Source organism: Protopterus annectens, chromosome 13.part0 (genome assembly GCF_019279795.1).
Source record: "Protopterus annectens isolate FY-2018-M chromosome 13.part0, PAN1.0, whole genome shotgun sequence".
NCBI classification, from domain to species: Eukaryota; Metazoa; Chordata; order Ceratodontiformes; family Protopteridae; genus Protopterus; species Protopterus annectens.
In genome coordinates this window covers 548,416,586-548,440,495 of record NC_056747.1, presented here as the reverse complement: position 1 = coordinate 548,440,495, position 23,910 = coordinate 548,416,586, and the positions used below count along the sequence as shown (strand labels likewise).

Here is a 23,910-nt window from a genome sequence, read left to right as displayed (position 1 = left end):
TTAAAAATTGGTACCAAAACACTTTCTCCATTCCTCAGACATCCTCTCACTTTCCAAGATTTCATTAAACAATCTGGTTAAAAACTCCACTGCCATTTCACGCAAACACCTCCATGCTTCCACAGGTATGTCATCTGGGCCAACAGCCTTTCCATTCTTCATTCTCTTCATAGCTATCCTTACTTCCTCCTTGCTAATCCATTGTACTTCATGATTCACTATCCCTACATCATCCAACCTTCTCTCCCTCTCATTCTATTCATTCATCAACCCGTCAAAGTACTTTTTCCATCTCCTCAACACACTCTCCTTGCTTGTGAGTATGTTTCCCTCATTATCCTTTATCACCTTTATCTGTTGCACATCTTTCCTAGCTCAGTCCCTCTGTCTAGCCAATCGGTACAGGTCCTTTTCTCCTTCCTTAGTGTCCAATTTTTCATACAACTCTTCATATGCCTTATCCTTAGCCTTCGCCACCTCTCTCTTTGCCATGCACCTCATCTCCTTATAGTCCTGTCTACTTTCGTCATCTCTCTGACAATCCCGCTTCTTCTTTGCCAACCTCTTTGCCTGTGTACTCTTCTGTACTTCCTCATTCCACCACCATGTCTCCTTGTCATCCTTCCTCTCTCCCGATGTGATACCAAGTACCTTTCTAGCAGTCTCCCTTACTAGCTCTGCTGTAGTTACCCAGCTATTTGGTAACTCTTCACTACCACCCAGTGCCTGTTTTAACAGATCCCTGAACTCCACCTCACAATTACCCTTTTTCAGTTTCCACCATTTGATCCTTGGTGCTGCCCTCACACTCCTCCTCTCCTTCTTGATCACCAACGTCATCCTACAAACCATCATCCTATGCTGCCTAACTACACTTTCCCCTGCCACCACTTTACAGTCTCCAATCTCCTTCAAACTGCCCCTCCTACATAAGATATAATCCACCTGTGTGCATCTTCCTCCACTCTTGTATGTCACCCTATGCTCCTCCCTCTTGTTAAAATACGTATTCACCACAGCCATATCCATCCTTTTCGCAAAATCCACTACCATCTGACCTTCTGCATTCCTTTGTTTAACACCATACCTACCCATCACTTCCTCATCCCCACTGTTCCTTTCACCAACATGCCCATTTAAATCTGCTCCAGTCACCACTCTCTCATCCTTGGGTACAGTCATCACCACTTCATCCAATTTACTCCATCTTTCTTTTTGATTACTTTATTATTTTCTTTGTCCTACCCTGCTTTCTTTACGAGGAGCACATGGCATGCAGTGATCCATTCAGGGTTTGAACTCACACACACACACACACACACACACACACACACACACACACACACACACACACACACACACACACACACACACACTCTCTCTGTCTCTCTCTCTCTCTCTCTCTCTCTCTCTCTCACACACACACACACACACACACACACACACACTCTCTCACACACACACACACACACACACACACACACACACACACACTCTCTCACACACACACACACACGTGCCACACTGATTGGTTTTCTACTAACATTGCTTTGAAAACATGTGCCATGGGAGCCAGTTCCAGCCACTGCTGTGTATCACCATCAAATCCTGCACCCCCCATACCATCCACCAAGTTGATTTGGCAAAAAATGGCATCACAAAAGTAAATTAAGTAAAAAAAAACATATTGTTTATAGAAAACAAACTTCACTTAAAACAATAGGTTGCACTGAGTTTTTTTGTGACAATGAATGCATGTTTAATTAGGACCTTAGTATGTTTAGTTAAAAATACAGCTCTTTTGGCAAACATACCTTATTCACTTATGGAGTAATAACTCAGTTATGTGAAGGACACCTCCATTTTAGAATTGCTCCTGTTTTTTTGATGATTTGTGAGGATTTAGCAGTATGTGTAGTCTGTCATTCAGATGGTTTCTAAAGACTTCAAGTGAAATGTTAAGTTTTTTTTCTTTTCCTTTTAGTACATGGGAATGCAACCAAGCACTGCACTCGTTAGTATTTTTTGATATCTTTTGTTGTATGTGTAGCAGATGCCCACTGGATGCAACTTTCTGTGTCATATTTTCCAACTAACATTTATACAGCATTTTACTTGTCGATTGTACTTAGTATTTTACATTTGTAGATTGCAGCATTTATCCTTTAGCCTGTGGCAGAGGGATGTGTATTTTCATCTTACTCCTGTTGTCCTGGGTTGAGTTTGCAAGTTTATACTTGGTAATCTTGTCAGTATAGCCTAGAGTGCTGCATTTAACATAATATGTCTGGTCTGACACCTGGGTCACAGGCATACTTAAGAAACTGAGTTTGTACTTCAGGGGTAACTTGTCAAAGGAGAAATGTGGTACCTGTTTTATAACGCTTCTTAGTTTAGGAAGCCCTCTACACTGGGTTTACATTTGCGTTTGCCTTCCTTTATTGCCTGCACCCAAAAATCCCAGGGCTAATGTTTGTGGTAGTGCACCCTTTGCAGACCATCTCGGTGTATTTATAGCTGGATTAGAGGGGCATGTATGTACTAATAACTTCCTTCTCCTGTTTTCCCTCTGATATGACTTCCAAAGTTTTTTGAATGTACCCAGAGTGGAGCTCAATTTTTTCCCTAGCCCAAGGATTTTGGCCTGATGTACAGTTAATGTACAGTCAAAAGGGATAAAAGCTCATGTCATTTTTATTTATTTATCTTTTTGTGACAAGAAGCAGTTGGTCATTTGTTTGCCTGCCTATTAATCTTTTGAAGGTGACTTCTAGAGAATGCCAAGGACACAGTTTAGGAACCTGTTTATTGATTTAGACCAGGGGTGGGCAAACTTTTTGATTCGTGGGCCACATTGAGTTCTAACATTTGACAAAGGGGCCGGAACAGGAGAGCAGATAGATGGCATGCTTTGAAAACATCACCTCATTGGGGGAAAAATACACATCTTGGGATATGGAGAAAACATGTGCTTTCATTTCCAATGAAATGAAGAAAAGCATTACAATAAAATCTCTGACTTCGAAATGAATCTTTAAACACTGAAAATCAAATAAATGACCATCTTGATTGTTTAATGGGTTATATAAAAATGCAATAATTCAAATTAAGGTATTTGCTTCCTCCCTCTTCTTCAATCTCACTACAGAAATCCATGACATTCACTTTAATAAACAGGACATGATTTCTCATCATATGCTGTTCCATTGCTGTGACAGAAAAGGAATCCATAACCACATAAATAAAAAAAAAAAATTAAATCTCATAAATGTACAGCATATTTCACTTTATTTGAACTGCATTACACTAGACATGCCTGGAGAACTTTTCATAAACATGCTGTATAACTATAGCTGTCAGGGGACAGATTTGGGGTCTGTGCATTTAATGTACATTTGCATCTGGACTTGTGTACAATGCAGTTGTACAAATTAAAGGAAAACTACAGTAGTATACTTTAAAGAACCAACATGAGCAGGAAGGAAATGTCCAAAGTTGAAAGAAAGACATTTCTTGTGGGAAGGGGCTGATAAAGAATGGGAGGCTGAGTCTGTGATGAATATTAAGCAAGCAAAGCAACCAAACTATAGTGCAGTTCAGTGTGACAACCCAACTGTTGGGAACACAAAAAGTACAAATATTCAATGGAGTGCCTAGTGATGTGAGAGAATGCACATTTTACTTATTTTAAGCAGTCAGATCATTTTTTTTTTTGAAGGATATAAAGAGAATAGATAATGAATGAAGCAGACACACACACACACACACACACACACACACACACACACACACACACACACACACACACACACTCTTCACCTTTCAAATCTGCATTCACTAATTTCCTCCACGATCGCATACACACACACACACACACACACACACACACTTTCTCTCTCCGATCGCCACACACACACACTTCACCTTTCAAACACATTCATCACTCCTCTCTTCTCTGCACACACACACACACACACACACTTCACATTTCAAGCCTGCATTCACTTTCTTCTCTGTGCAGTCGCTCACACACACACACACACACCCAGACACACACACACACACACACACACACACCTACACACACACACACACACACCCTTTCAAACCTTTCTCTCTCATACACACACACACTTCACCTTTCAAACCTGCATTCACTCACTTTCTCCGATCGCATACACACACACACATACTTTACCTTTCAAATCTGGATCGCTTTTTCTTCTCAAACCCGGATTCACTCACTTTCCACACACACACACTCTTCACTTTTCAAACCTGTATTCACCACTCTCTCCTTCTCTCCGATCGCAAACACACACACACACATACACACACACACACACACACACATTTGTTACCTTAAAGAAAACTTCAAAAGGCTGTGCAGCTTCTCTCATTCTGCCTGGAAAACTCTGCAGTTTTATGGTGTAAAAGTCCGTTGAGCTTAAATCCAGCGGGCGGGCAGTCCCATTATTCAAACAGACCGCTCCCGCATGTCCCTTGCAGCTCCGCTTGTCCCTTGATCTTAATTCTAGATTCCGGAGCTGAGAGCATCATCAGATCATGACGGATGAGCCAGCTCCAAACCCGAAAAATGAAGAAGTCTATCATGCCTGATTTAGACTTATTAATTTCATTTGAATTTGTAATATTATTTGGAATTTTGTTTTCCAAGATCTAGGTTGCTCCCAGAAAATTGTAGTATTTGTAATTTTGTTTTCCAAGATCTAGGATGTCCCCAGAAAACTGTACCAACAGCTTGTGGAAGGCAAGTTATATAACCAAAGGCTACCACTTGCACTGCCTTTTTGTCTGGGGAAAATCACCAGAGCTATATCTGCAAACTTCACACTGTATTTAACAAGAAAAAAAGTAATTTGGAGGCCTTTCTTAAGCATGACAAGTGATTGCACAAGTAGTCAGAAAAAAAAAAAATTCTAAGAAGGAATGTAGACAGTGCACAAAAGTAATTCATAAGAAGGAATTGGGGGAGTTAAGAAATGGAAAATTAAAAACAGTTCTTGGTCAAAGAACCTGCAGGGAGGGAGGGAGAGGCCATAGTGAACCCACTAGTTCTAATGAGGCCTCCGGACTTCTGATCTAGTGAGGCATTATCTTGTGGGTTCCTATTAGATGACCGAAGACACATTATATGGAACGCGTCTTGGTCAAACCTAAAACAATGAAAAGGCAAAATAGCGAAGCGGCTTTTAAGTGAATTCTTTCCCAGGGAAAACATTTGCTTGGCCTCTTCCGTTACTTTGACATTTTCAGCACTGTAGTTTTGGGGGCACAGCCCCTCACATTGGGGGGTGTGGGGGTGAAGCCCCCCACATTAATGTATTATTCCAATTTATTTATTTATTTTGAAAAGTGATTAAAATCGCTGCTCTGAGCTTTCGAGATTGTAAGCGTTCACTTACATGGGTTCAATTATTCATCGTACGCTTTTTTAAGCGTTCGATGATATAATATAGACCCTTATCTTATCTACCTGGGCTCCCTTTGCTTGTTTCATTTGTTTCCTGCATGTCTTGTACCCTTTGGATGCAGACAGTGAGACTTTAGCCCATACCAGCCAGACCTTCATGGAGTGATTGCAACGTCAAGGCTGGACATCAGTTTCCAGGTGTCTCTAATGGAAATGTGTCCTTTACATTTTTTGTGCAAGCCATCATGGGGGATCTTGCAACATGATATTCCCACTATTTCAGTGTGAGAGGCTCGAGAAACCCACAAGTTATCCAGGTTTCTTGGTAAATGCTTTCCTTGGTTGGGGGTCTTCCCTTTACTTTTAGCTTTTAAAGACCAACTTCAGAGGGACGGAAGAGCCAACCCTGTCACAGTTTGCCCCCGTTTCTTCCGTCTTTCAGTATAGAAAATTTGCAGAGGAATATGGGGTTGCATTGAATAAAATCGGGTGGAAGCAGTTCTTACAGTACAGTGAAAGAAGGAAATATTCCCCAGTATTCCTTGGACCTGGATGAGGAAGATCTCGTATTTTTGGCACAGTCGTTGCCAGTTGAGCTATGAATCTGGTGCTGAAGAAACCATAGCATTAGGCTCTCCAGCAGACGTTTCCTTTGGAGAAATACTTAATGTCACGAGGGAGTATTTTAAATGGAATTCGGATAATATTTTGGACTTTTATAAAAGATTTATCAACCTCTTGTACAAAGAGGAACCAAGGTCTGTAACTGTCCCACTCTGATATTCCATGCCTTTAAAAGTGCCTTTCAGGATTGTATCCTTGGAAATCTAATCATTACCTCTATCCCCCAAAATGCTGGATGGATTTTACTGAGTGCAGGCCATCTGTAAATACATGTTTAAAATTGCAGTAACTGACCTGTGAGTGGTATCCCTAGAATGTTGCAAGTGGTTCAAACTGGCACCACGAACTCAGCATGCTTCCTAATAATTTTCTGTTTAGGTTACTTTTTTCCTCCCGTGCAACTGCCCATCAGTAGATTTCAGTACCACTTCTCCTTTGATGGGTCTACTCTCCCCTCCCCCAGACGAACTCCAGTTATCGTTGTGATGAAGAGGAGATTGAGGCATTCTGGGACCATATCACATTGCTGCCATGGGGATTTTTTTACTGATATCCTACACCTTTTCTCTCCATAAAACTCATGTGTAATGGCTGAGGGGCTGGCATGCAGTAGGGACATAATAGCATGTAGCACCAACTCAGTAGCAGCTAAGTCAGTGTCTTCTACCCTTCCCCCTCTTTGGACAATGTCTCCTCTGTGTCCCCCACCTCTACATGGGATAGAAGTAGGGAATGCCAGGGCAACCACATAAGTCTTGGTTGGGCACACTCCTCCCTCCTTACCAGAGTATCAGACACCTGATCCATTAATCCAGCCCTGTTTGCCTGGGTCATAGTCAGGGCTTTATCCCTCTGTGTCTTGGTACTGGCTAATCATGCTCTCTTTTGATGAGGAGGGAAGAGTATTTGACCTTTTTGGAAAAATGTTTTGTACCTCATCCACCTCAGCCTTTAAGATCATTTGTCAAATGCACCTAGTTAAGTATCAGGGTGATATTCTCAAATAGAAAGGAGACATGACAGGAGACATCCCTGATTAGGCACTGAAAAACAGGATTGGTTAGCTAAGCCAGAAATCCTTTAGGATATGAAAGCATACTGTTTAGTGTAGGTTCATAGGTAGGTACTAGGCAATCAGTCTGCAGACCATTTCAAGCCTAGCTAAAAACCCTGTTCAGAATTCCCTCTAGCCTCAAGGAGGACAAAACAAAGTAGACCGCGAGACAATTTGAGGCTGCTTATCCAGTTATCAGGTTTATCTTGATGGTGGCAAGGGTGCTACTCTGCTTGTCATGTAGTGAAAGTTTGTTCCCGAGGTGAGGGATATGCTGGGATATGAATCTATTACACCAACATGTCATATTTATCTGCTAATGACTGTTTAGTTCCTTTAACCGAGTATTTGATGTACCATTAGTTTTGCGAAGTACTAGGAGATCAAATAGGGTTGGATCTTTCACAGCACAAAACGCTTGACATAGATTCCCAAGAAGAAGTATGTCAGCGTCTGAGTACACAGAAGGGGCTACCAGTCTCTTGATATCTAAGATTTTTGAGGCCACTGATCTTTTAAGTTATGAGTCTCTGCGGTGTCTCAAGTTGTGTGATTTGTTTAGATAAACACATGCCAAAAAGTGCATTATATTCAATATCGGGTCTGATAAGATATGAATAAAGGAGAATCGAGACCTTTTTGGATCTTGTGAAGATGCCTTTGGAAATTGGATGGACCAGGCATAAGGCTTTTTGAACTACTGTGGAAGCATAATCAATCGATAATGAATTATAAGCAAGATTAACGAGATCCTAGAGGGCTGTATCTCATCTGTGGTAAGTGAAACTCTGTTGTCTACCAAAATGAACGGTGCTACATTTTTTACATTTAATTTGAGACCATTGTCCTTGTACCAGTTAACATAGTCTAAGCTGTGTTGGAGTAATCATAAGTCAGGTGAAGATCAAATGACACTCATTTTGCAGTAATCTGCAAACTTAGTTAACCATAGACCAGAAGTGCTGGCCTGAAGAATTGAGAAATATATGCCAAGTAGGAGAGGACCCAAACCGAGCCCTGTGGTGCACCGCTGATAACTGTTTTGCTTTTAGAAGTGAAACCTGTTACTCTAACCACATGGGTTCTGTGTGACAACCATTTAGCTGTCCATCGCACAGTATAAGGATTTGCATTCAGATGTGGGCATGATACAGTCGAACAGTGGAAGCATACAGACATGCAACAATGGGGGCAGCTAGAGGCAGGTGTGCTTGGTTTATCATTCAGTCCCTTCAAGGCGGTAGTAAGGGACAACTGCTGAATAAATCATTGGATACCATTCACAGAAAGTGTGTAAGGAATTGAAAGGGAAGAAGGAACTTTGTCTTAAATTTGTTTCAACTCCTCCAAAATACAGTAGGAACTACCTACAGAGTTGTGGCCTTTTACAGAAAACAACCTGATGCAGAACTGTTCAAACGGAACAGTTATTTTCAAAAAAATAAAACTTCCTGGAAATGTGTTGGAGCAAGAGGTTGAGCAGTACAGGAGGGGAAAGTAAGTCATCTTGGGGGTTGGTAGTACTGAATATACTTCCAATATCCCTCCCCTAACCTGCTTTTTTATATCCTTAGTTCTTTCCATCTTATATCTGAGATGATTGTACTGAATATGCTCCTGTATTCCCCTCCCATCCTGCTCCCTTCTGTCCTTACTTCCCCCACTTCCACCTTGTATCCCAGTGAGGAGGCATTTCTTATTCAAAGCAAATTGGTTCAACCTAAAACCAGATGAATATGTATAGGGGTAAATAAGGTTACAAAGCATATTTTAAAGCTTCTGTCCCTCAGATGGATGCCTCCTCTGTACCCAATCAGTTGGAGGTGGTGCAGTCCATTTTGACCCAGGCCCTGCAGTGTGGTGCTATGGAGAGGAGTTTCCAAGAGGAGCAGGGTAAAGTTACTTTAGGCTTTCCATTGTACAAAAGATGACCCTTGGAGGCCAATCCTACATTTATCCAAGATGACCCTAATTGCATGCTCGAGTCCTTTTTCCAAATGTACTTTTGGTTAGACTTGATATAAAAGATGCTTGTCTGCATATCCCTCATCTACAAAGACTGAAGGCAGTGCCCGAGATTCAGATGAGGGTGCAGACACTTTTTTTTACCTCCTTTCATAATTTTTTGTCCACTGCATCCAATTTTTTAATGTACTTTCCCAGTGTTTAGTTGCTTAAACCAAGATGTCCACATTTTTCCATATCTGGCACAGTCAAGCACAGGTCAGACTGTAATTTTTCATTTTTGGCTACCACCCACACCTTGCCAAATCAGTAAAGTGCTAAAAAAGATATGCTAACAAAATAGAATATAGTAAACTCTCAGTTAACCGGCACCCATGAGAATTGCTAGATGCTGGATAAATGTAGTTTCTGGTTGCTTGAGAGTTACTATTAAAAACAGGCCTGATTAATACTGTATCATATACTATTTGTTTGGTTTGACTTATTCTCAGGTTGGGGAGGGAGGAAATTTATTCCTGTCTTCCTTTTTTTAAAACTCTAAAAACAAGGTATGTTTCTGCAGGAGGAAAACTAAGTGCAACACATGAAAATTGTACTGTATTTCTTCAATTTTTTTTTTTTTTTTTTTGCTGGTTGCTTGAGAGTGCCAGTTGCTTGCGTTTCGGTTAACTGAAAGTTTATTGTAGTATTTTTTTTCCAGAGAGTTAATTGCTGGGGAAATCTTTACTTTAATAACAAGGACACAGCAGCATACACAGACAAACTGGTAAAGACTGACATATGTCATTTGCCAGTCCAGTATTGTTTTTCTCCACAAAACTGTATAAAATTAAGGCCAGAATGAAAACAAAAGTCAAGCAGCTTTCATTAGCCTTGATATCTCTTTGAAGGGACAACTAACAGTCATGGAAAAAAGAAATGTGTAGATCTGCTAGACTGGGGAGACAAATTTCAAGCCTAAGAAAGAGTGTCGGTGAGTTTCTAGACTTTAAGGACTCTAGCTTTGAAGACTTGACAGAACTCTTCTGATCACTTGTTTCGTAATGAAAAACATCTAGACCAACCATGAAAGATTTTTTTCCAATGATGGTTGCAGTTTAACACATATTTAATTGAATTAAAAAAGGCAGTGATACTGCTTTCAGAGGCTGTCTGAGAAGCCGGTAATTCACATCATTACCTGTATAATTAAATTGAGAGAAGGGACACCACATTTATAATGAGACAAACAGAAATGTGGAAACAGAATAAAAAGACTGAAAAACAAAATCCTGTCCACAAGACTGTCCATAAGACTACTAGTTTGGGGTACAAGAAATTGAAATGTAAGAAGCATGTAGAGTGATTCTGATAATTTAACATAACATATATCGAGCGTTATGAAAAATGTTTTTCCCCCCCAGTATGGTGGTTTCTTTCAAAATAGTATTTTAATCCCTTTGTTCTCTCTCTGAGTGTACAATCCAGGGATAAGAGAGCCTTTATACTTGTAGACTGCTACTAGCTCAGGATTTACCTGAAGAAAGTCCGTGAATTCTGGAAGGCAGGACATTTTTTGTCATCTTTGCTTCAGGTAGAAAGATGACTAAGTGAACCCTTTCAAAATGAACTGCTAACTATATTACCTTTTGTAGTCATTTTGTTAATCATTGAAAAATGCTGCTGCAAAGGCCACTTCACCAAGCATTATTGCTTGGACAGTGGATTATAATTCTAGGAGTTGAACCTACTTTGGCATCTTAGTACTTCAGAACAAGACCTTGTGATGCATTATGTTTTTGGCCTTCCTGTAGATCATTCCTGCCATGGCCACTTACATCTTTCCTCCTTGGGATCAAATTCCCTCAAAGTTAAACACGTGTGCTAGCTTTCTGCAGCAATTTATTATCCTTTTACCAACCTCTGTTTCCTGGCAAACTGTCTAGCCAGCCAACATAATTGGGCAAATTTTCCCCCAAAGTCAGAAAATTACGTAGTATTATTTTCTGTTTCTCTACTTTTCAGATTGTGCTGGCTGAGTGCATAGGAGTTGAGCAGAGAGGTAAGATCCATCCTTGTACATAAGCTTCATAGGTAACTACAAGGCAATCATTCTGAAAACTGGTACTTGCATAGCCAATAACTAGATTAGTGACTAGGTGAGAGAATCAAATCCTGTACCTTATGTCTGTGAGGTAAACATCTTAACCATTATGACAACTCCCAAGCAGCATGGTGCAGAGTGTGACAGCAGAGCATGTTCTTGCTGGAGGTCTACGTATGTGAGCTAAGGAGCTAGAAAAAAAATTCTGAAATTTGCTAAACTTTTATCATAAGAAGAAAATTCAAGTTTCCTCCTTGTAGAAGGCCTCCTCATTGCTCTCCCCCCACCTGCAATGTTCATTTGGTGAATATGAGTCTATCATTTATTGATTACTTGACATGTTCCAGGGCTGAATGTTCTTTTTAGCAGATCAAAGCAAGTGGAAATAAGATGAGGAAATAAGTGAAGTAATTTGGGGTGTCTTCCAGTTCTGGGATTCCCAGAATTTGAACTTTCTGTATCGTAGATTATTCCAAATGTTTACATCTCTGCACGCTGAACCCATCTTTATAATTTCTCCTTAGCTGCTTTGTTTTGCAAATAAATATTCATTTATATTTTCTCTTAAGTTGTTGTTCAAAAGTACTATGCAAGGCACAGCTTGAAATTCTTAGAATGGCTCTTTCTGGCTTTCTTTTAGCCAAGATATCTGGTGTCTTCAACTGTTGAAGCTGGTGATATTATCTCCTCCCTAGTCACCAGTCACTTCTGTTAGACTGAACTTTTCACTTCAGGTGAGTTATCAGAGACCTTCTACATCTGAATATATTTATTGCCATAGCTAGACTTTGTTTGAAGGTGGCTTTCATGCCATCTAGCTTAATAAGCAGACTATCAGATTTCCTTTTTTTTATAGGGTGCCATATGGAAAACTTTCATTTGGATTGCATGTAGAGTATGGAATTTTTTTTCTGTGAATTGGACTTTGTCCTGCTTAACTTTGTCTTGCTCTGAGGCAGGTTTTTACCATACATGCACTGGTAGAAAGAAGAATGGGGTAACCACAGATAATAAGTTGTCTATCTCGCCTTTGTTTCTTGCTTGTTGGGATCGGAGCTGAGCCTCGGCTCCGACTCGGCCATCTTCTATAGCTCGAGAGCTGTTTACTGGCTCGAGGCTACTCCTTATCCCATGATGCCTAGCGCTAGCTACCCAGATCTTGTTTGCCGCTTCAGCTGCGAGGTTCGTTGTTACTGGCTCAGGCTCGTATAAGTTTTATTGAACTACTTTTTCTGTCAGATTAGGGTTTTTTCTGGTAGTTTATTGTTTAATATAATAGTCTCTAACTAGTTTGTTGTAGTTTAGTGTATTTGTAGTTTTCCCTTAGAACTCATTTAAATTAGAGAGTTCTCCCCCTCCCTCTATCCCTTTTGTAGGTAGCGTTTTAGTTTAAACTTTTCTTTTTTCTGATTGTTAGGTAACCGTTTAAGTTAGAGGCTTCCTAGTTTAAAAAAAAAAAAAAACTATCTTTAACTGTAGTATACTGTGTTTTTTGTGGTTAGTGTCTGTTAGTTTTTTGCTGTTCGGCCTTTTGGCCAAAACAATTTAGTGTAGTATCTTCTAGTTGTGGATATGTCTAAAGAATCAGGTGTCTGGATTCAAGAAGTGTGACTCATGCTGCCAGAAAATGTCTCTGACAGATGGGTACACTTCTTGTGTCTATTGCTTAGGCGCAGTGCACCTGCAGGACTCTTGTTCTGTATGCCATGCATTTAGCCCAAGAGTTCTGCAGGAGCGCAAAAATAAGCTTATTTTGAGGCGTCTTCTTAAGCCCCAGGATTCACCGGTCAAGGCTCAGCCTGTGAAATCTCCTTAACCGACCAAATTGTCGGCTCCCAGCTCGGAGCCATCATTGGCCCAAGTCTTACCTACTACTTCCGTTCTGGCTGGAACCGAGGAGACTGCCTCCTCATCGGCTCCACCAGTACCTTTGGAGCCATCGCGGACTCACAAGAGGTCGAGGTCCCCTTCTCTAGAGTCTATACATTCGGCTCCTTGGTCTCCCCTGTTGCAGAGTGACCGCAGTCATAGATCCTCCCACTCTTCTCGGTCTTCTAGGCTCTCGGATCACGACGTGGAGAGAGTGGTCAGTAGGTTGTTGAAGTCGCAGACACTGGCCAAAATGTTGTCCAGCCCTCCACAACAGGTGTCAGCTCCATCCGCTTCCATCGATGTTCCTCTTCCGTATCCATTGAGCTCGGAGCCGGAGTTTGTTGGGGTTCGAATCGTGGAACCATCGGCACAGATAACTATTTCTCCTTCGGTTCCATTGTCTGATCTGGGCACCGAGACTCCCTCGTCGGCTCCGAGGGGGTGAGTGGCATCGGACCCTTGTCCGACCCCATTCACCCTCTCGGAGCGTCGGTGCAGGTGAGCTCGGCTCCTACATCGGCCTCTGAGCCGTCTCCCTCGGTGCGGAGGAGGATTCCAGTTTCCTTTGAACCAGAGCCTTCTCTGCATCGTGGCAGGGACTCCTTCGATGTTATGAGGAGTGTATTGGCCTCTGAGTCAGCTCCACTTTCGACCCCACTGGCTCCGTCCCCTGTAGTGCCTGCGTCAACCTCTGCCCCTCCTCCAGACCCCAAGCGTGGGGAACCGGCGCTCCAGAGCACCCCATTGGGTGTTTCCTCTTCTTCCGAGGCCTCCCATGATCATTCAGAGGAGCCCCCTTGGAAGCGGAAGTGCAAGAGGAAGCACATTGACTCCCCCGAGTCTGTCACTTTGGATACGGATTTGGATGAATCGGAAGGGTCCCCAAGATCCCCCTCTGAAGAGGTTTTCTTTTCGGACATCCTAGAAATGCTTAAGCAGATGGGGAACTGGAATGCCCTAGCCTCCTACCGAGGACGAATCTGTATTCCTGTATGCGTTCGGTTCCCGACCTTCCACCTCCTGGGTGTCTTTGCCTTTCGATCCACTAATGTCAGTGGTGGCTCGAAGGGCTTGGTCAGCCCCGGATACAGTGGAACCAACCCCGAGGAGGCCCGACAAGTTTATCACTGCACCCCTGATAAACAGTTCCTTACTAAGGGTGTTCCCATAGATGCCATGGTGGTAGCAGCAGCCACTAAAAAGGAGTTAGCGGAAACTTCTTCTTCTGTCCTTCCTCCTAACAAGAAGTCTAGGACCATGGATAGATACGGGAAGCGAATATTTGCTTCAGCGACCTTTTCCATGAGGTCACTGAATTACTTATGCCATTTTACCAGACTTCAGTGGGGTCTCCTGAAAGAGCTCGGAGATTCCCTCCATGACCCATCAGCTGAAGGCGTTCAAGCTAAAGTGGCTTCTCAATTGGCGACCCTTAATTCGGTAGTCAACTCCTTCATGAGGCTCATTTCCTATGCGGCCGATGGTGCGAGTAGAGCTGCAGGTACAGGCATTGCCCTCAGGAGACATGCATGGATGCGGCTGTGTAATTTTGCGGAACCCTTTAGAGAGTCATTCACCAACACTCCCTTTGACGGTTCCTTTCTTTTTGGACCACAGGTGAAAGACAATCTGACTAGGACTGAACAGGAAGGCAAGACTCTCTCTGCTGTGGCAGTCCATTTTTCCACTCCTTCCAGACCATATCCCAAGAGTCAGAAGAGTGGTAAAATGTGGTTTTGGAAATCCCAGGGAGCCTCGCCTGACACATGTAGTGATTTTTCCTCCAGGAGCAGAGGAGGAAACAACAGCAACAGACGACGCCCTCTGGGCAGAGGGGGTCTGCAGAACCAGGGCAGCAGAGAATCCTTCTCTGACAAGCCCTTCCAGCATCCCTGAAGGGTTGCCCGCCTCTAGAGGCAGTCGGGGGAAGACTTTCACTGTACCCAAAAGCCTGGCAAAACCTAACGCGAGACAAATGGGTACACTCAATCATATCTGGAAGCTACATAATTCCCTTCTTTCAACCCCCGTCAAGCAAATCCCTTCCAAATGCTCCACCCAATCTGAGGGCCCAAGCAGTCATAGAAGTTTCAAGACTGCTAGAAAGAGAGTCATCCAGGAAGTCCCAGCAGACCAACATGGATCCGTAACTTACTCAAGGTTCTTTTTAGTACCAAAAAAGACAGGGGACTGGAGACCAGTATTGGATCTCAGCAGACTAAACAAGTCTGTTCAAAGAACAAGGTTTCGGATGGTCACGCTACAGTCCATTCTACATTTTTGGGTCAAGACAATTGGATGTGCTCAATAGATCTTCAGGATGCGTACTATCACATCAAAATGGACAGGTGCTCCAGGAGGTTCCTTCGCCTTGCTGCGATCTGTTTGCCACCCCCTTCAACAGCAAATGCAGCAACTATTTCTCCCTTTTACCGCTTCCTGGTCACCCTCCCAGAGACGCTCTAGTCCACGATTGGCCTCAGGGACTTCTTTATGCCTTCCCGCCATTCCCTCTTATACCCAAAGTCATACAGAAAGCTATTGCGTTGGGATGCAAAATGATCCTCATTGCCCCCTACTGGCCTCGACAGATATGGTTTCCGTTCCTGCACCGTTACCTCTTTGAGCAACCCTGGACTCTGGATCCTATTCCAGACCTGCTGATTCATCAATCAGGAGAGCTGCATCAATCCCTCCAAAAACTCTAGCTCACAGCTCGGTTGATCCAATTTCAACCCTAGCCAGGCTTCCCAGCATTTCCCCGGCCATGCGTGAGATTATTGTTTCCTCTCACAAATCCGCTACTAGGAAGACTTATGCTAGCAAATGGAAACATTTCTCTTGTTGGGCAGAGGCTAGGAACATAGATCCCTTTTCAGCCTCAATTCATGAAATCTTGGAGTTCCTAACAGAGCTTTTTTCATTCTGGGTCCGCTTCTGCCACAATCAGGGTTCAACTAGCGGCCATCTCTAACTTTCATGTTGGGTTTTCTAATCTAAACGTTATGTCTCATAAGCTGTGTAAAGCCTTCCTCAGAGGGACTACTCTCCTTAGGCCTCCAGTGAGAGATCCCCCTCCTCCTTGGGACATTAATTTGGTACTAACCTCCTTGATCATGCCCCCTTTTGAACCAGCAGCATCCTGCTCCATTAAGTTTCAATCTTGGAAAACTCTCTTTCTGGTAGGTATTACCTCAGCCAGACATGTCTCGGAACTTCAGGCACCAAGTGTTCATCCTCCGTACTTAGTTTTTCATAAGGACAGGGTTGCTCTGAGAACTAATCCCTCCTTCCTCCCGAAAGTCTGCTCAGAAAATAATCTAAACCAATCTATAGACCTTCCTGTGTTTTTTAACCACACCAACAAGGCAGAATACAAATTACAACTTTTGGATGTTCATAGACAATTGCATTTTTACCTGCATAGAACGAAGGATATAAGAAAGTCAGACCAACTTTTCCTTTCCTATGCTAGGGGCAAACAGGGTCTTCCAGTTTCCAAAGTGACCCTGTCCAGGTGGTTGTCTCACATTATTACCTTCATCTATCAACTAAGAAACAAAGAGTTGTCTATCAAACCAAAAGATCATTCTACTAGGGCTTTGGCCACCTCTGTAGCCTTCCAGTCTAGGTTGCCCATGGACTCTATCTGTGCTGCTGCCACGTGGGCAAATCCTCATACCTTTATTTCTCATTACAAGTTAGACATGGTCTCCAGGAGTAGAGCTAACTTTGATTCCACTGTTTTGAAGAGTCTGTTCCAATGAGCCACCCAGGATCGTAGGTGCTAGGGACGCTGTCCCAACAAGCAAGAAACGAAGGCGAGGTAGACAACTTAACATAAAGAAGTTATGTACCTACCATAACGTTCCATGTTAGTTGTCTTCATCTCGCCTTCTTTCTTGCTTCCCCCTCCATCCCCCTGACCTATTGGACCGAGAGGAGTTCAGGTTTCACTGGCTGAGTGTTCTCTGGTTTGTTTCCTCTACTGACTTAGAGATTATGACAGGTAGGTTTAACCCTCTGTTTGGAGGGGTTTCATTCTATAGCTACTGCTGGGTTTAGCTATTTCAAACAAGATCTGGGTAGCTAGCGCTAGGCATCATGGGATAAGGGGTAGCCTCGAGCCAGTAAACAGATCTCGAGCTATAGAAGATGGCCGAGTCGGAGCCGAGGATTGGCTCCGATCCCAACAAGCAAGAAAGAAGGCGAGATGAAGACAACTAACGTGGAACGTTATGGTAGGTACATAACTTCTTTTTCATGCCCTTTTAAGAATACCTCCAATTAACGGCAGCAGTCAGTGCACCTGTCTCAGCCTGACATGCACTTCAGTTTGGACCAGTTGAGTTTTCCTCCTTTTGACACCCCCCCCCCAGTGTACTTGTAAAAATTCACCATAATTTTTTTGGCGTCCTTCCTTCTCCATGAAGATTAGAGTTGCAAGTACAATTTCTTTCATTGTTTACTGACCAAATTAAACTGAAGTGCAGGGTTTTTCAAACATTACATGTAATATGCATTAAGCCAAGGTTTCTTCAGTAGTTCATTGCCAGGCCTACCCCCCCAACAAGGTTCACTCAGTGGTGCAGATAAAAAGGCATGCCTGTTTGAAGGACTTCAGTCTTCTGTTTTTAGTTCTTGCTGATCAGAGAGGAAATGGAGCTCTGGTAAAGAGCGTACAATAACTGGATGTAATAAAGGAAGATCACAATGCCCCCTTTGGTATGTACCTAACCAGGCACCTCCAACAGTTAGAACGTCCATGGAGATTCCACACTAAAAGAATACAGGGTGTAAATAATATGTAATATGCAGACTGTCTTAAAGCTCTGTCCATGCATTCTGTCTCCTGCAGGCTGTTGAGGGGAAATCTGTGCCTGGCATACAGGGCATTGTCCGACCCCACCTTGATAGACCTCTTGCATATCCACAAAACAGACAGCAGCATAAGTACCATTCTAATGACTTAAACCTTTCCTGTGATATAAATAGGACCCACTGAAGAGACAGGTATGTATACCAAAGACTACCCCTTCTCTGGAACAGGCTCCCCATCCGTGTGAAACAGAGTTCCTCTCTAACCCAATTCAAGTATAACTTGGACAATTGGATGGGGTATAGGAAATTCATCCCTGGTTTAGTATCTGTCTCTCGAATAGGCACAGGCAGCCTGTAAATGGCTGATCTCCCCGGGCTCTGCTTGTAAATGTTTCATCTCTGAAGCCCCTGCTTACACTTATTAAGGTTACCAAGACTTTTCAGAGATTTGGGATGCATGGCTAAGCTTAAAAAGGCCCTAGTGGTCATTAGTCTAGTACATGCCTATGAATCTGTATGATGGGTAAGCAGGGAACAGTGTCCTAAGAAATAGAGAGAGCCTTGCTAACATTAGCCGGTTTACCAGGTGCTGTCTTTGAACCCATTTTGTGGGAACTGCACTGTAGTAGTTTAGACAATTATTCTGTCCTTCTGATATACTGCAACCTCAGATTTAGTTGTCCATCTTTGCTCTTCCGGGTCATATCTGTCCCTCACCTTCCTTCCTTTCTCCTTTGTTTTCATTCTTTAGTCCACCTTACAGTTCTTTTCCAAAGTGTACATTTCCTTCTGTCATCTCCTTTGTTGCCTTCTGCTTATCTCTTCCACCTTCCTACCCCTTCACTCTACCTCTCATATGGCCCTGTCCTTTGCTGTTACTAGCCTTACCTTTTTGTGTAGCCACATTAGCCTTCTCATTTTTTTCTCTAGCCCTTCTACATAGCCCTGAGTACTGTGTCCCTGACCTATTATGGTAGCTTGTTTTCACCATTAGTTTGTCCCCAGTTCCCTAATATGTCTATAATCTTGCCTCTATTTTAATCTTAATCCACTGTCCTAAAATCCTGCATCATCGTCATCATCGTTGTCATCATCATCTTTTCTTTCTGTCTACACCATTTCCTTGTTCTAAGCCAGATCTCTTTTGGTTGATGATAACTTCACCTGGACATCCTTAACTCCATTCATCTTGGTTAGGTACATATCTAGAGTTTTCTTATGTCTGGTGCTGCCCTACACTGTTTTACACACCTCATATGATCCAAGACTTATGTCAAGTCCTAATCTTTCCCTTTCGTGGAGCTCAGAATCTCTGTCCTTGAATAGTCCTCTTTCCCTCAACTTGTCATCCTGTTCCTCCTCTTTTACTCCTCTATTCTCTCCTCAAGCTTTTCATCCTCTTCCATTGGTTGTGTCTGTGAGGCAGTTTACTGCATGAATCCACCAGCATTTGCACCTTCTCTGTGCCTACTACTAAAGCACTGATCCGCAAGTTCTGACCCTGCCCTCTTGTCATGGACTGGTATTCCTCCTCCTTTTGTACTACTCCACCTTCATCTTCTTCCTTCTGCTGTCATTCCTGAACAGCGTGTAGATGGGCATCTCCATGTTCCATCTCTTCTAACTGTCTCATGGTTCCTCTTATGTTAAGTAGTGTCTACCCTCTCTTTATGCATCACTGACTTGTAGTTTCACATTTTCTTAACTAGGCTCCTTGCATTAGATAGTACTACTACTTAGGCACTGAGTCAGTCTGGTTTGTTCATCTGCTATGCTCCGTGTTCCCTTTTAATTTCTTCATTCTGCCTGAATCTCCACCCTTCTGTTTTTTTGTAGCATGTTTTGACTCCCCACAACTGACCATCAACTGCTCCCTGAAATCTCTCTTCATCCACTGGTCTATCAAATATGAATTATTCCCCGTCAGATTAGCTGTGACCTGTGTTTGGTGCTGGTGAGGAAACTAAGGCTTCATGGGTATCATATGCTGCCAGAGAGCATTTTCACCTGTGGACCTTTCACCCTTTGTATCCATCCAATCCCAGGGAAAGGTTTGCAGTGGACTATGCTAGCATGTTGTTAATGCCTTCTCGTTCAACTCTGCCATAGTCATGCTCCCCTCCCACTGACAACATCCACTGCATATCCCCTGGCCACCGCTGAAAATCATCTGTGAATATGTCCAAACATGCATGCCCACCACCAGGATGGGTATGGCCATCCTCCTTGCCTACACAGTCAAACACCTGAGCCCATATTCAAACTTGGGTCATCTGGGCCATAGTCAGGGCTTTACTTTCTACACTACCGCTGCAGGCTGCCTGGGTACTATATCTGTATCTAACATGCCCTCCACCTTTTCTGTGTTATTTTTAAAGGTACTGACTCTCTAATTTTCCTTTCTGTTATTTCTTGTTAATATTACTTTACTGTTTGCTCTTGCTGTTCTTTCTTTGCCTAGGGAACCTTAAGAACACTGTGTTAAATAGCCCTCTCTTTGTAATAGTCAGCTCTCCTCATGTTCTAGACTCTCCTCCTTTGTGATAATTTGTACCTTTGCTGTAATTAGAAGCTATGAACATTTTGTTCAGTAATCATATTGTGGTCACTTGATATTTTTTATACAGTACTAGCCTCATTGGAAAGTTCCAGGACATGTATTGCTCTCTCAGAATGGGATGTTTTATTAACTGATGCCAATTCTGGCACAGAGTTTAGAATTTTTTTGCTACTTTCTGATATTGCAGTAGACTTTTACTGGCACCATTTCATCTTGTTTACATAATCTTAACACTGGCTTCATTCGAACCTTAACCATCTTATCTATTTGCTGACTCTTGAAGGCTTTTAGAACATGCCTCTGTGAGTGAAACTTGTTGCCTGACTGTACATTGTTTATACTTGTTTTTTTTTTAATTTTCTGTTAGATGATCTGAGTTATTATTCATTCCCTTTGCTTTTTCTGAGTTGTGTGTAGACTTCGGTGGCTGCATCCCTGTTATAGTTTCCCCTTGTATTGTGACTGTGTTGTATTGACATTGCCCAGGTAATTTGAAGTACAAAGCATTTCATCTTCCAGTATGCAAGGTTTACATAACTGTGTTACTGTCCTTTCTCTGAGTGATTGCTTTGTTCATTTTAAAATACTTTTGCTCCCACATGCTTCCGCAAATTTGAAAAACAAATTTTTTGAGCTACACAGGATTATTTTGATAGTTAGCAGTATTTAATGTTTTCCTGGTTTTGTTTCTACAGATGATGAAGAGGAACCAGAGTGGATAGAGGTAGTTGTTGAAATCCTGCTCTCTCTGCTTTCACAGCAGAGTAAATTTATCCGTCAGGCCTGCACGAGTGTCTTTAAACAAATCTGTTCTAATGTTACAGAGAAGGCCTTGCATCTCATTCTTGACGTAAGTATTCTCAGACACCTAAAATCTATAACTTTTTTTCTTTCTGGCAAGGGTGCTGGTATTGTCAGTGTCATTGCATTTTTTTTTCACTTTTGAGTGTTATTTTGAAATTATAAATGAATAATTCTAGCAGGTATGTGATGGAAAGGAAGAGTGAAAGGGGTAATATTAATGGGATATATTGTGCAGTTAGAAATCTAAACGGGCCAAAAAAGGTTAAAGGAGCATAACATTAAATGGTATTTGAAAAATAAATGATCGACTAGAGAAAAATGCTGAAGTTATATTCATATTAAAGTATCTCAGGTTAAGCTTAAAATGTGTAAACCCTACTTTGAACATATCCAGCTGGCTCAGAATTTTTCTGGCATTGTATGTGGCCAACCCTGCAAGCATCAGTTGGTTGGCCTGCAGTGCCTGGTACTGTAAAGAATGCACTTAAATGCTGTAAGGGGTATTCCAGCTTAATTCATCTTACTGTGTCAGACCAAAAAAAAAAAACAGTGCTTTTGCATACCTACTTTTTTGTTGAAATAATGTCATTTTTTCTGCAGTTCTTTTGCAGTGGATTAGTTGAAAGCCATTTTTAAGCTGATGTATCTGTTTAGTCTGTAAATGGTTTTAAACCTAGCCAGCATGACAGCATGGAGGAATATAATGCTCTGTGTGAAATAGTATTTAATTTGGTTCTTTCTTTTGGCTCAGTCAATTTGCAAATCTTATTTTGTGTTTGTCTGATTTTATGTGGCTTAGATTTTTGGTTGCCATTCTTTTCATGGCATTATATAGGAAACTTAAGGTTAATAGGATGTTTTAAAGTAATCCTTTTGTAATATCCTCTGCTTAGGATGTATGTCACAGCTTAAAATTCTTTTTTTTTTAAACACCTTTATTGAATTATCACTAAAGAGATAGGCAGACATGCATTTTATATAAATTGAAAACAAGCTTTGTTAACGTGTTCACAGTTGCAAACATTATACATCACTTATATTTTTTTATACAATTATCAATCCAACATTACATAAATTGTTCAACCCTTGCTTCCCTTAAACCTCACTTCTACTCCAAAACATTATTTTGCAAGTGTTCTACACAATTTTCATTTTTCTATGTAATCCCCCCCCCCTACACACACACAGATCCCACTTTCCTTTCTTTTATTTCTGTTACGACATTCAGTACTTCAAATACGGTTGGTTTAGACTTTGATTTCCATTTTCTATTGATCACTTTTTTGGCAGCCACCAGAATTAAAGTTGACAAGGCCTTACTGTGTCTAGGCAGTTCAGGTAATGTATCCCAACTCAAAAAAATCCTTTCCTTAGTTAAACCCATTTGTTCACCCAGTATTTCTGACAGAGTATACTCTAGGGAACTTTTAAAATCTGCCAACTCATTGCACTCCCAAAACATATGTCCCCAATTATCTCTTTCTTCCCCATCACACTACATTTACCATTCACCTGAGGAAAAATTCTTTGGAGTCTGCTTGAGGTATAAAAATACCTATGCATATACTTCCAAGCCAAAATCCTAACTCTTCTAAACTTTCCATATTTGGGAGGCATACATATTTCTTCCCATTGTTTTGTTGTGAATTGCTTATCTCCCAATCTTTTCTAAACTGCTCTGATCGATTCCTATAGTTATTGTACAGTATTTATAGGTTCATAGGAGATTACTAGGCTAATGGCCCTGGGGCTCTTACAAGCCAAGCCAAGAGTTTATCCCCAAAAAAGAAATCTCAGTGAGCACCTGTCGCCCCTGTCAATGAGAGACACGGGTGGAACCCCTGGGGCAAATGTGTGGTTTCCCATCCACTCATCAAATTTGCGCTTGAAGAGGGTCAGCGACGTACTTTGCTTGATATGTATGGGGAGTCTGTTCCAGAGATGGGGCAGCCTCTGGGAGACAAACCTGTCACTCCATCAGGTTTTGTTAATGTCACATATTAGATTTAGGCTTTTCGATTGGGTAAGGTGTGAGGAGTTAGACTTACAGATATAGAGCATCTCTAGTAGAGCAGGGTCAGAGATTGTTTTGTAGGTGAGACACAGATCATCTCTGAGCAGTCTGTATGATACCAAGTAGAGTGATAGTGATTTGAGCCTGTCCACATAGGACAGGTGTTAGAGGCCATGGATTCTCTTTGTCAGGCATTTCTGTGGCCTTTCCTGTTGGTGCAGGTGTTTGGAGTGGTACATATCAAACTGGGCATTGTACTCAATTATTGGCCTAATGAGGGAGTAGAACAGATGGGTAATAACCACCTTTTTTTCTGGATGCAATCCCTTTACTTATGAGATGAACCAAGTAAAAGGCTTTTCTGATCACTGCCGCTACATGATGGCCAGATGTGAGGTTGTTGTCAACCTGTGTACCTACGTATCTCACCACAGGTTGTGTTCTTAGGGGCTTACAGTTGATGTGGTAATCAGTAGGGACCATGTATTTGCTGAATGGTATGAAAATACTTTTTTTTTGCATTTAACTTAAGGCAATGACTTTGGCAGCAGTCATTTGTTGCTGTGAAGACCATCTTGTAGTATGTTAACATCATTTGGGGAGTCAGTGACAGCACCCAACATGCAGTTGTCTACAGGTTGGTCAGCCACAGGCCTTTTGTCTTTGGCTGGACCTCTGA

At 42.0% G+C, this 23,910-nt stretch overlaps 1 protein-coding gene across 2 annotated transcripts in view; it reads left to right on the top strand.

Moving 5' to 3' along the window:
* MYBBP1A (MYB binding protein 1a) overlaps positions 1-23,910 on the top strand; it is a 1,224,315-nt gene that overhangs the window by 536,545 nt on the left and 663,860 nt on the right. For both annotated transcript variants that reach the window (XM_044054196.1, XM_044054197.1), the window contains one exon: positions 21,109-21,263. In XM_044054196.1, coding sequence (XP_043910131.1) covers positions 21,109-21,263 — 155 coding nt within the window. The remainder of the gene's footprint in view (positions 1-21,108; positions 21,264-23,910) is intronic.